The sequence below is a fragment of the Rhinatrema bivittatum genome, chromosome 2 (genome assembly GCF_901001135.1).
Source record: "Rhinatrema bivittatum chromosome 2, aRhiBiv1.1, whole genome shotgun sequence".
In the NCBI taxonomy this organism is placed as follows: Eukaryota; Metazoa; Chordata; class Amphibia; order Gymnophiona; family Rhinatrematidae; genus Rhinatrema; species Rhinatrema bivittatum.
Window position 1 is genome coordinate 313504769 of NC_042616.1, and position 13806 is coordinate 313518574.

General features: G+C 41.6%; 1 protein-coding gene across 2 annotated transcripts in view; it reads right to left on the reverse strand.

The window, feature by feature from the left end:
• Positions 1-11960: 11960 nt before the first annotated feature.
• SPATA48 (spermatogenesis associated 48) overlaps positions 11961-13806 on the reverse strand; it is a 198287-nt gene continuing 196441 nt past the window's right edge. For both annotated transcript variants that reach the window (XM_029589752.1, XM_029589751.1), the window contains one exon: positions 11961-12150. In XM_029589752.1, coding sequence (XP_029445612.1) covers positions 12136-12150 — 15 coding nt within the window. In that variant the 3' untranslated portion in view covers positions 11961-12135. The remainder of the gene's footprint in view (positions 12151-13806) is intronic.

The window sequence follows — 13806 nt, forward strand, 5'->3', positions numbered from 1 at the left end:
CAGTTAAAATATTTCCAAAAGAGGCCTACTGGGAATTTGGCTTCAGAGAGCACCGCTGTCCCAATATTTGTGAGTCTGCAAAACTGCCCCAGACTGCTGTATGTGCACCCACCAAACTTGTAACTACAAAAGAGGCCTACTGGGGATTTGGCTTCAGAAAGCACTGCTGTCCCAATATATATGAGTCTGCAAAACTGCCCACTGATGCCCAGTGCACTGTCTTCTTGGCTTAAAAGAGGACTGCTGTCCAAATATATGTGAGTCTGCAAAACTGCCCACTGACGCCCAGTGCACTGCCTTCTTGGCTTAAAAGAGGACTGCTGTCCCAGTATATGTGAGTCTGTAAAACTGCCCACTGATGCCCAGTGCACTGCCTTCTTGGCTTAAAAGAGCACAGAGAGACAGTCTGAGTTCAATTAAAAAAAAACTGCAAAGAACAAAAACGTCTGGCTTGGCACAGCAGCAAAAACAAAGAAATATCTTTTTCAATGGAAAATTCTATCAAAGTAGCTAGCAATTGAATACAGATTTGAGACACTCAGATTAGCTCTGAGTACAGCTATCTCCCGGACCACCCCCTCAAAGAAAGAGCATGGCACGCCGTGTGGTTAAGATATAAATAGTATAGCGTCATCAGGAACAGCGTCACAGAGCACTGAGTGAGAGCAGCAATTGGCTACATTAGAAAAATGCTTAGCTCTGATAGGTTGCATTCTCGTGTCCTTGCAAACCTGTCTGATCCACTCTATGACAGGGCTGTGAGGTCACTTATGACTCTCAGGAAAGGGCTGGGTTTTGCTATGGATACTCCCACGTGGCCTTCTCCTATTTTAAATGGCTGCTAAGAAAAGCAAGTGTTGCTTACCTGTAACAGGTATTCTCACAGGACAAGCAGGATGTTAGTCCTCATATATGGGTGACATCACAGGATGGAGCCCTGTACTGAAAACTTTTCTGTCAAAGTTTCTACAAAGCTTTGACTGACACTGGTACACTGAGTGCACTGAGCATGCTTAGCCTGCAATTATCCCTGTGAGCCACTGGTGTCTCCCTCAGTCTCGTCTTATAGCTAAAAGCACAAGCGAAACTAAAATAAAAGTAAAAACATATACAGACCCAACTCCGTGGGGTGGCGGGTGGGTTTCATGAGGACTAACGTCCTGCTATCCTGTGAGAACACCTGTTACAGGTAAGCAACACTTGCTTTCTCACAGGACAAGCAGGATGGTAGTCCTCACATATGGGTGAGTACTGAGCTGAGGATGCCCGAGAGTGCGGCAAATGCACCCAAGACGCGCAAAAGGCGCAATGACGGGGGTGAAATTTGGAAGGGAGAGCATCCTGAAACCCTTAACAGGTTGGTGGAAGGATGTTGGGTAGTTAAACTGAAAAGAATAAGAGTAGACAGACTGGCCAAACATGGAGCATGCCGGCTAGTCATATCTAAGCAATAATGGGCTGCGAAGGTATGGAGAGCACTCCAGGTTGCAGCCTGATAAATATGTACAAGCAGTAACGACCGAGGAGAAGCTATGAAGGCTGGGACGGACGCAACAGAGTGTGGTTACACACAGTGTTGTAGTGAAATGCCTGCTTGTCAGTAGGAAAAGAGATACAGACCTTCAATTAGGAGGAATAGGTCTATTTGCCCACTGGAACTCGCAGCTTGACTCTTGCCACAGAAGGAAAGAGTTAGGTGGAATTCCTATGGAATGTAGTGCGATCTAGATAGAATGCAAGTGTACTATTACTGTCCAAGAAGTGGAAAAACCCTCTCACTTTGGTGAGAGAGACGTGTTGGGAAAAATGGGCAGAGTATATTCTGAGTAAGATGAGATGCAACGTTTACCTTAAGAAAGATATGAAGTTGAATACGTAGAACCACTCGGTCACGGAGGAACCCAGGGTCGGATGAGTATGTAACAAGGTGTGTAACTCACTGACCCTGTTGGCAGAAATGACATTTATGAGGGAAAGAATTCCCCATGTCATACTGTGAAATGAGAGGAATGGAAAGGCTCGAATGGAGAACGTATGAGACTTATAAGCATTTTATTTTATTTATTTATTTATTTATTTATTTAGAGTTTTTCTATAACGGCATTCATGATACAATCACATCATGCTGGTTTACAAAATAACAGGGGGAGTGATAACTTTGAACCTTGAACAAGTGAAGAGAGTCAATGCAGTTACAATAAAAACAAGGCTGTTCAACTGGAGGAAGAAGAAACAAAGCTATAGTAACTTAACAGACAGAGGTATAATTATTTACAGTATGCTGAAGTGTCTTTCTATGGTTGATGCTAAGAATCATTTAGGGTCTGGAAAGGCTTGTTTAAACAACCAAGTCTTGAGCCTTTTTCTAAATGTTAGAAGGCATGGTTCTTGTCTCAGATCAGGGGGAATGAAGTTCCATATCGAAGGTCCCGCTGTAGAGAAAGCCTGGTCTCTATATGCTCGATAATGTGTGGATTTGGTTTGTGGTACATGTAGTGATGCTCTGTAAGCTTCTCTAATGGGTCTGGAGGAGGTAAGTTGTCTAAGCAAGAATTGTAGGTTAAGAGGAGCATGATGATGGATGGCTTTATAGATAATAATAATGGACTTATGAATAATCCTGAAATGTATTGGCAGCCAGTGTGAGTTTTTGAGAATGGGAGTGATGTGGTCTCTTCTCCTGGAGTTGGTCAATATTCTGGCTGCCGCATTTTGGAGCATCTGGAGGGGTTTGGTGGAGGAGGCAGGGAGACCTAGTAAGATAGCGTTACAGTAGTCTATTTTTGAGAAGATTATTGCTTGAAGGACTGTCCTGAAATCTTGAAAGTGGAGGAGAGGTTTGATTCTTTTCAGTACCTGTAGTTTATAAAAGCAGTCCTTAGTAGTTTGGTTGATGAAAGATTTTAAATTCAGGCGATTATCTATGATTACTCCTAAGTCCCTTACTTGGGTGACGAGAGAGTTGGTTGGAGGGTTTGAGGTGATGTTACTATTTTCCATGGAGATGAGAAGGAGTTCAGTCTTAGAAGGATTTAGAATCAGGTTTAGGCTAGTGAGGAGGCAGTTGATTTCTCGAAGGCAGTTTTGAAATATAGGTTCCATTCCGTAACTGGTGAAAATAGAGGCAGCTTGATCAGTGGATAATCCATGGTAAGCTGACTCAGAAGAGGTTTACCGTTATTCGGGTATCCCCACTCCCAAACGATACACCAATTGGAACAGAGGTGTACCTATGTGGAGGATGTCTGGGGAGCAGAATCTGAGGGAGCAAGAGAAAAGAGTGGTGTAGAAAAAGAAAAAGGGAAATACCCTTTTGTATGCGTCATGTGGTAAATCATGCCATTTGAGAGGCAGAGTAGCTAGGTATGGAGAGTGAATCCCATCCATAAGGAGTCCCTTCACCACCACCTTGCTAACTCAAATAGCTAGCAAACAGAGTAGGCTTTTGTATCTGGGATGTGTGATGTCATCACAGGGGGACGCCCCTGAGGTTCGCGCCAAAGAAGGAATAAGAAGCAGGGTACTTGCCAGGTTCTTATGGCCTGGATTGGCCACTGTTGGAAACAGGATGCTGGGCTTGATGGACCCTTGGTCTGACCCAGTATGGCATTTTCTTATGTTCTTATGTTCAGGGCTGCACGGTGCGCGCACCCTATGGCAGCTGAACAACATGGCAGGATGCAGTGCCCAAGCTGGACTGGGGACGCCGGAGAGGACGGCAGGCAGACGCCGAGGCAGCCAGATGTCTATCAACCGCGGGAGGAGTCGCTAAAGAGGTAAGGAGGGCGGAGTGGAGACGTTGGGCAGCGACAGTCGTAACAAAATCTCAGACCTGTCACATTCATCAGGAGCCTTGTAGAGTTTGGAAAAATAGTGTACAAACGCTTTCTCTATCTCACGGGCATTAGTAGTGAGCCCTCCCAGAGGCCATCACATTTGAGCAATATGTGATTTACACTCTCTTTTTCTTAGCAATCCTAGCCAGGAAGGCCCCTGATTTATTCCCATGCTCATAGTATCGGAGCTTAGTGTACTTCAGGGTCTTCCCGATCTTATAAAATTCTAGAGACTGCAAATCTCATCTACATTTGTCCAGGGCTGCAAGAGTCCTGCGAGATCCAGAATGTTTATGCTGAGTCTCCAAATCCCAAATCTCACCTATTAACAGAGATTCTTTCTGCATCCTCTCCCACTTAATGTGACTAGCAAAACTAATAAGCTTACCTCTGAAAAAGGCCTTAAAAGTTTCCCAGTGCAATACTGGCATATTATCCCTTTCTGGATTGTGGAGATCAAATTCTGCTACCGCCTCTTTAACTAAGTCAGGGAAGCGATTGTCTCCCAACAGAGAAGTATTAAGCCTCCAAGTAAAAGGCTTAGATTTCAAGATGGCCGCTGTGTAGCATGCACGCGTCCATAGCAGCTCCGGGCTATCACAATTACTACTCTGGATAGCTTCTTTTTCTCTTTGAAATTCTACTTTGAAAATACCTCATGACAAGAGGAAAGCCAGAGGTAGAGATGTTACCTCGACACCAATTACTGAAACAAGACAACCGCGGATTGAAGCCATGTTCACGAGGACCCCGTCAGTACAGCCGGGAAGGGAGGTTGCTGGGGATGTCGGTAAGGAGCAGTTAACCGAGACCCTGACCCATGAAACATCTTTAAGCCCTGGCGCTCCAATGACACCTGAGCCACCATCCGGTTTGAGAGATGGAACTCTTATCTGAATTTTTGAAGGAAAAATCTGCCTCGATGAACTTTGGCGACCAGAAAAGAGCGGAAGAAATATCCAGCTCTTCGGTGAACCTGGAAGTGCAGGGTTCCAGGAGCCAAAATGGAGAGGCACTACAGCGTTGTGATGATCCTGGAGGGGCATCAGTGGAGGTAGGAATGGAGGACTATAAAATAAGAGTTTTATGCAATTCCCTACTCATAATACCACAAAAAGTAACTTTAGAGGAAATTTGGAATATGTTGATAGCCATGCACAAATTCATAAACAACTTAATGACGGTGCAAGAGGCCATAAATAAAACTCAGAATTTGGAAAGTAAAATGGAAAATATGGAAACAGCAGTAAAAGTAATAGAGGGGAAAATAGAAGGTATGGAAAAAATTCAAAATAAACTCATAAAATCTGAAAAGATCCATATGGATAAAATGGAAATATTAGAAAATCAGATGAGAAGGGCAAATCTCAGGATCTTAAACTTCCCAAAGACGAAGATGATTACAGCTAATGACTTATTTAAGAGTTACCTTTTGAACATATTGAAATATCCAGATAAAGCATTACTCGCAATATCTAAAATATATTATCTGCCTCAACACTCTGAAGAAATTACCTCACGGCAAGAAGATCAGCCGGATCAAAATGTGGATCTATCTGAGCTTCTGGAGAAATCCTATGAAACGACCATTGAAACAATAGCCACTCTGATAGTTCAATTTTCTTTTGTGATGGAGAGGGACTCTGTTCTCAGATTATTTTTCCGCTATCAAAAATTGAATTTCTATGGTCAGCAGATTAGAATATTTCCAGATATAGCAAGGAATACCCAATTCAGAAGTAGAAAGTTTATAGAGATGAGGGGGGAAGTAATTGCTTGAGGGGAAAAAATTGTATTACGATTTCCCTGTTGATTCTGTATCAAGATTCTAAATAAGTATTTAATGACCCTGAACAACTACGCTCTTATTTAGATTCTCATTCTTAAGAACTTTCACTGTGATTGGTATAATTAAGTTATGCGGGGTTTAACTACACAGTATTATTTAGCTTTGTTTAATTTTCTAATGTATAACTGCTTCCTATACATCTTGGTCTTCCCATGTTTCCTTTAATGTAATGGTCAATATATACAGATATATTTTTTCTTTGGGGAATCTTGCAAGAAATGTATATTTCTATTCTGAAAATATTGTATACTTTCATACTATGTTTAAAATTCAATAAAAATAAAATAAAATAAAAAAGGCTTAGATTGGGCAACCTCAAAAGTGAAGCAAAGCTCCATTGGGTAGTGATCGGAGATAGTACAGGGCAGTATTTGGCTGCTATACAAATAAGATACCATGTTAGGAGTACACAAGAAAAAGTCTATCCTACTATAGGAGCTGTGCCTGGGAGAGTAAAATGTATAGCTTTTGTCTTTGGGATGAAAATGTTGCCAGGCATCTGTGAGGTTAAAAGTAGAGATAAGGTCCCAGAATCCCAAATTAGAAGGAATGTGAGATCTGGACTGAGAAGTCCTATCAACAGACTGATCAGGACTAAGGCCTGGATTTATCAAAATGCGGTGAGTACTGCATGCGATTGCAAAAGGGGTGTGGTTTATACAAAAATTCAGTTTATTGCAATTTGTGCTAATTACCTATGTGAAGAGCTAAGTTAGTGCACATTGTGATAACATAATCTGAATTTGTGATAGGTGTCAGACCTGTTGTATTTCCTGCATATGACCACTGGGTGGACCATTTTTGAGAGAGAGAGAGAGAGAGAGAGGGAGAGAGAGAGAGAGAGAGAGAGTGGCCATAATGTTATCTCCATAGGTAGGTATTTGTATCCCTATGGTAGGCCCACCTAGTAACTCGAGGTGGGGTTTAGGTATGAGTGTAGGGGGTTAGGGGCCACTTTGACATTCTATGTGACACATCCCAGAACAGTGGTCTCTTGTGAAGATTTGATGACCTTCGGAGTGAGGAAACTCACTCCAAGATGAGATTTGTGCAGTGTTCTCTCAACCTAGCTTGATGGACTAAACTCACTCCGAAGGTCACAAGAGACCACTGTTCTGTTCGTATGTGTCACATAGAATATCAAAGTGGCCCCTAACCCCCTACATTCATACCTAAACCCCACCTCAAGTTACTAGGTGGGCCTACCATAGGGATACAAATACCTACCTATGGGGATGCCACAATAGTCAGTCTCTCTCTCTCTCTCTCTCTCTCTCTCTCAAAATAGGCCTTATTGCACTTTGATAAATGACCCCCTAAGATTCCAATCTCTGCCCACACATAAATGGTCAAACTCAAACGTTACTATCTTATCTGTAAGAGCATGAAAAAATTCTGATTGATCAGTGTTAGGTGCATATACATTTACCAGCATGAAAGGGATAGAATATAATAAACCCTCAACCATAATAAACCAGCCATCCTCATCTTCATCCTCACAAGTTTATTCTCTTTTCGATTGTAAAGCTTGTTGCTAATTTACTGTTGGTTGTGAACCGAGGTGATGTTATCAACGTGCTGCGGTATATAAAAAACTTCGAAATAAATAAATAAATAAAATCCGCCACTGACCGGCGAACAACGAAGGGCAGATCCTTATGAAGAAGTACACAGACTCCTCTACTCATGGAGTTATATGAAGAATAAAAGAGGTGGTCCACCTAGCCAACCCTAAGTTTTTCATGCTCTTGAATAAGTATTTTAGAGAATATATAAATGAGGTGGTTGGAGATAGACATAATGGCAAGTGTTTTTAGCTATTTTGCACTTAGACTGCACTATTTGTACTGCGCATATGCTTATTTTGGGAGACAAAGGTTGTGGGATTTGTTGTTTATTAGGGGGTTTTGTAAATTGTATAAATCTTTGTATAAATCCTGAATTTTCTATGGTTTATAGTTTTGCAAAATGTTTTATTGTTCCTGCTCCTGAGTACTGTTTGGGGCAGTGACTAATTAAATCTTTTAAAAAATAAATAAAGCCCAACTACATTCAATGTAGTTTCCCTTTCTTTTTTTTTTATACAAGGTACCAAGGTCACCAAGGCAACAAAGTTCAAAAAGAAATAATGAAGGTCATACATAGGGAAATAAGACAGTCAATGCATTATGCAGCTTGGAGTAGGCCAGTTCAACGATCCTTCACTAAACACCCATTTTCAGTTTATTTGATCCCTATTTGACCTCCTGCACAGCCTCTGCTCCAGCATTAAATAGGAAATATTTTTATTCACTGGCTATCCCGAAGTTATTCATCTCATCCTTCTCTTTGGTCACATTGGGGTAGATTTACAAAAAATGTGCGTTCGCGTACTTTTGTTCGCGCATCAGTCGCAAACAAAAGTAGCCGCGCGTATCTGCTAAAATCCAGGGTCGGCGCGCGCAAGGCTGCCGATTTTGTGCAGCCGGCGCGCGCCGAGCCGCGCAGCCTGCCTCCGTTCCCTCGGAGGGAACTCGCTTTCGCCCTCCCCTCACCTTCCCCTCCCTTCCTCTATCTAACCCACCCCCCCGGCCCTATCTAAACCCCCCCCCCACCTTTGTCCGGGGATTTACGCCTCCCGGAGGGAGAAGTAAATCCCCGCGCGCCAGCGAGCCGCTAGCGCGCCGAGACGCGATCCGGGGTCGATTCCGGAGGGCGCGGCCACGCCCCCGGACCGCCCGGGCCGAAACCACGCCCCCGGGCCCGCCCCCGAAATGCCGTATCGATCGGCCCCGCCCCCGACAAAAAACCCCGGGACTTACGCGAGTCCCGGGGCTCTGCGCGCGCCGGCAGGCCTATGGAAAATAGGCGCGCTGGCGCACAAGGCCCTGCTCGCGTAAATCCGGGCGGATTTACGCGAGCAGGGCTCTTAAAATCCGCCCCATTATGAGTGAATCAGCTCCAAAAGAAATATTATTGAATCATACAGTTAGTTAAAGAAATAACTAATCATATACTTTTTAAAATCAAAACATTGACAAGTGTACTTACATTGCAAAGATAATTGAATTCACTCTTTATGCAACTGTACATAATAGTTATAGGCTAATAGGTTATTGAACTTATGAGTGTTAAAGCTCTTACTCAAGACAGATAAAGATTATAGAAGTAGTGCTAGCCATTGCTTTTTTTCCTTGGGGGGGGGGGGGGGGTTAGCGGGAGTAAGCCACATATTTTTGAGAAGCAGTGTATACCTAATTAACCTTTAAATTTAGTCTTTTGAGCAATCACCAAATCCCATTCCATCATTAGTTTTGAGTAACTACAGTGGACACAAAAGTTACAGCCCATGTTGTGCTCATTGATGATTTATTAATTGATTGTATTAATGTATATTCAGTGGTAATGATCTGCAGAGTCATAAGAGAAATGAATATTTAATGCAAAGTGCTGTCATTTTTCAGTTGTGACAGAATTTATTGGGATATCTCATGATACACTCCGAGATATCTGGAAACATAACTTGAACATTACAATGCAACACCTGATGAATATATGGGGATAATAAAAATAGTTTTCTGCACATTTTTTCCTAATGTTCCTCAACTATTAATTGATTTAAGGTTAGAATTTACCCAATTTCAGTAGGCTTTTTTTTAAAAATCATTTCTTTTCCAGATATAGGTAATGACTTGCATTTGCCTGTTAAAACAATTGCTGTAGTGATATTACTAGGAATTTCATGCCTGCAATAACATAAGAAGCTTGGTTCCCATTTTTACAATGCCACATTAAAGAATATAACAAAGGTCTAATTTAAAAAAAAATACTGTTATTAAAATCAGGTGTGTTTAGGATGGTGAGTGAAAGGGAGGTCTTCCCCTAAAGAGAATTGGTTTGGGAGGAAGTGCTTAAAATGTTTCCACAAGCACTGAGAGATTCTTTGTTGGGTTGGAAATTGGGAGCCACTGAAGAAGTAGTGAGTTGAGACTCTTGCAAGTCAAAAGTCTGCAGATTGAAGCTGAGGCTTGCAGCCTTGGTTGGTACCTAAAGTAGTTCAGGGTTTGAGAAGATTTGAAAGGTTAAAGAAGCCCAGGAATGTTTTCAAGAATCTCTCAGTCAGGGGAGGTAAAAGCCTTCCTGCAACCTTGGAACCAGGATTCTTCCACTGCGGAATAGCCCAAAAAGCTATGAGGCCCAACAGAAGTCACACACTCCATAGAAAAACATAGTCTATATTTAAGTGTTTGGGAGGAATATTTTTGGCCTGCCTTCAGAAACCCACAGCTTGGGACAGAGAATTTTGAAGGAGGAGTAGTGTTTCCAGTGCTGCATGTGGGGCTCTACAGGAGAAAGGGGCCTTGGGTGGGGTTTGACTGGGAAAGCCCCTAAAAAGTGCTCAGTTTTGAAGTAAAGAGAATTTGTGAGCAAACAGTGGGGAGTTTTTTGGTGACTGGAAGTGAGAAGTTTTTTTGAAGCTGAATTCTGGACTTATGCTGCTGAAGTTTTCTCCATCTTTATTCTGCTCTAATTGGACTTTGATTCTTGGATTATCTTCTTTTTGGAACAACTCTTAAATGTGGACTATGTTTCTCTATGGAGTGTGTATCTTCTGTTGGGCCTCATAGCTTTTTGTGCTACTCCAGTGGAAGAATCTTGGTTCCAATTTGCAGGCAGGCTTTTTACCTCCCGTGCAGCCACCAAACGTGACCCTTGAAGAAGGTGGGAGTGGACAGGTTACAATTTTAAATCCATAGTTCTCCTCTTTCAAAATTGCTGTCAGCCCAAAGCAGAGGGCACATTTTGTTACCAACGTCAATCACAAATTTTTGCTTATATCTGTGGATTGCTGGTACTGAACATAGAGCCACCTGCAGATTTCTCCATAAATCTGCAGCTTTTTAGCAGTGTGGCCTATGTTCATTTTTAGCTAACTTCTAAACTTTATTTCCTCACCAGTAGAGCTCCTAGATTTTTGACAAAACTTTCTGAATGCCAATGGGCCTCAAGTTTCATTTCACCCCAGTTTATCTTTTGTAGTTGATAACAGTAGAAAAAAATAACATATGCAGCTGAGTTTGACTCAAGAGCAACTGAAAAAGGACATGGATATCTACACTTATTTATTTGGATTTCTTAATTGCCTTCACAGTGAGTGCCTAAAATGAAACTATAAAACTACTAAATGTGAGTGGAGGTACATCTGAAGCCTCCAATGGCTGGATGGCCTATCTCAGAGTCACACTTGGCATTCATGTCACACCAATACCTATACTAACACCACTGCAATGACTGAATTAAGTGGTAGCAAATATAATAATAACTAGAAGTACCATGAGAAATGCTGACATATCCGGGTCTGTCTGGCAGGCTACGGATTCCTTGTGTCAAATACGCTGGTGTGGCAGGTTGGTAGTCATAAGCATCTACGAAGCTGAATATTTGCACAAACCCATACTAGTATTGGTAGCTATTTAGATTATTATAAAGTTTTGTGGTAAGACATAGGAAGGGAGGGTTGCTGGGTGTGAATTAAACAGGGAATCTTGATTGCTCATCTGCAGAAGAGGGTGGGGTACAAAGGAGGAAAATGATAAATATTGTTGTGGCTAAGAAGTGATTTCTTACAAGTGGTCATGTTCTCTGATTTGTAGTTGGGATATATCTGTGGCAGTGTGGTCAGGAATACTGGGCATATGGGGTGGGTTGTTCTTTTTCTGTCCGTCATGTATGGCATTATGCAGAATGATTTCAGCTGAGGTCAGCTGCAGAGCAACATGCTATCAGACAACAAGACAAAAGATTGAAAAAAAATTAAAACAAAGTTAAGGAAAAGCAGGAAAAGAACTGACCCCCCGATGCCTATGGTATCCTTTTTCTTCCCCTTATGCCTACCAATCCTGGAAGGCAGATTAATGTACTGATTTAATCGAGTCCAGTAAGTAGTGACTGGTATGTGCAAAACTGCTTTTAAAAAAGACTATGGTTTTTACTATAGCTGTCCCATGTCCATTGGCTCTTGAATACAAACACCCACAGAAAAAAGAGCGCAGAGAAATATCGATAAATCCAAATTTTTGACTCATTCTTTTGGAAACAAAGTAGAAAGGTCCACGCAAAAATAAATAATGAAAATAAAGATGGAAAAGTAAACGAATAAAAAAGGTCACTACTTACAATGTATTAAGCCTGAGATTAGTAGCACTAAATTTTGGAATACCCCACATAATTTCTCCAAGTTTCTAACACTTTGTAAACATTTACAGCAATGCAAGAAAAAAAACTGCACACTTCCACACACTTCTTTGATTTTACTTTTTGCCTTATAGAGAATGCATTTCAATGTTTTTCCATTCTCGGCTCCTTCTTTTCTTGACAGACTTGTTTTATTTTCATGCTGTTGGAGGGATGTAAGGCAATCCTGTAGTAACCACCTGAGAGATAGGGCATGGATGTTCTGACCAGCATTCACTATTTGGAAAGGACCTAAATACACATGAACACACAGACATAAGGGAAAAGCAAAATATGTTAGAGTTCATACTTATTTATTTATTCAGATTTTTAACTCTAACAAAAAAAACATTTTCAGCACATCAGTGGAACATGCATATTCAAAAGAGAGGAAAGAAGAGAAGAATCAACTGTCTCCTGAAGAGATTATGTACTAGTAGGTGTATTTTACAGCACTCAGGTGACAGGTTACCGCAAACATAAAGAATAAGCTTTGTCCCACATTTACCCGGCAGCACTATGGTGGGTTCAGACTCTCTGGGGCCGATGTAATATCGTGCGCTCAGGCTAACCACAGTTTAACCGGCGATTGGCCGCGCATTTTGGATGTGCTAGGCTAACACCCAATGCAATTAGGGGAATAAGATGTCCGAAATGCGCGTCCAAACTCATGCGTAGCTAATAACGCTCATCACGTGTAAATGCCATATAGATGAAGCTATTAGCTATTACCCCCGAAGCAAAAAACTGCCGTGTGCCCGACACACACTTTTTAGCATGGCAAATTTAATACTATCCCCAGAGCTGGCATTTAAGTCTTGCCGCGCGTCAAGGGCCCACTAAGAAACAAATAAATCCTGCTTTCTGTGGTTCCTCCTACTTTTAGTATTGTCGCAATACTAAGCAGGAGGAGCCACAGAAGCAGCAACATGAAAAAAAAAAAAGTCTTGAGAGAGGCTAGTTTAGGAAAATGGTCGCTCAATTTACCAGAGGCTGTTTTTCAAACCTGTGGTTATGTGCTAGATAGGAAAATAGAGACGCTTGTAAATTGAACGTCCATTTTCCTAACCCGGGGCTATGTGCACAGCCACGTCTCCTGGGCACACGATGACAAGGATGTGCTATTGACACACAATTGATCCCTAGTGTGTCCTTTTTAGTGTGGCACCTCCTTACCATATTGCATCGAGCGCCCAGGAGACATGGCTGTGCATGCATTAAAAATCGGGCGCCCAGTTTGGATGCATGTTTGTTACGCATGGCTTATTGCATCAGGTCCTCTGTTATTTTTAACTCAAAGTAACACTGCTACCATAGTTTAGATAATTCATTTAAAATAGATGAAAACCACTGACATCCCCCTTTTCTTTTAATTTTGATTTCATTCCTGAGGAAACATTGTTTATAGTTTTTGAATACTCCTCCTGATTAGCCACTCTGCCATGAATCGGAGTAAATCAGGGTACTGCTGAGCCTCAGGTTGACCCACAATGGGGTGAGGAATCTAGGTAGCACTGCTGCTTTAAAAAATGGCCTTTAAATAGGAGGACCATGGTATTAAAGCAAAGAAACTAATTCTGAAAACAACAATTTACATTTGAACACACCAAGCATATTAATTCTAATTTTAATAATATGTATCAGCCCATGCTGGTAAAAGTGTTGACATCAACTGAAATGCTGACATGAGTTAAAATGCATAATTAAAATCTGGATTATAAAATTGCCAATTTGTCATCTAAAAATCCAGGGAGGATAACTTTCAAAGAACTCTGCATGGCTCCATATGTATGCGTATATGGACACGCCGAGATCTACTATAATATTTTATAACCTGCACGTATCTGGTCCATGCAGATTATATAATACATATATATCCACCCCCAACATATGCGTGTATGTTTCAGC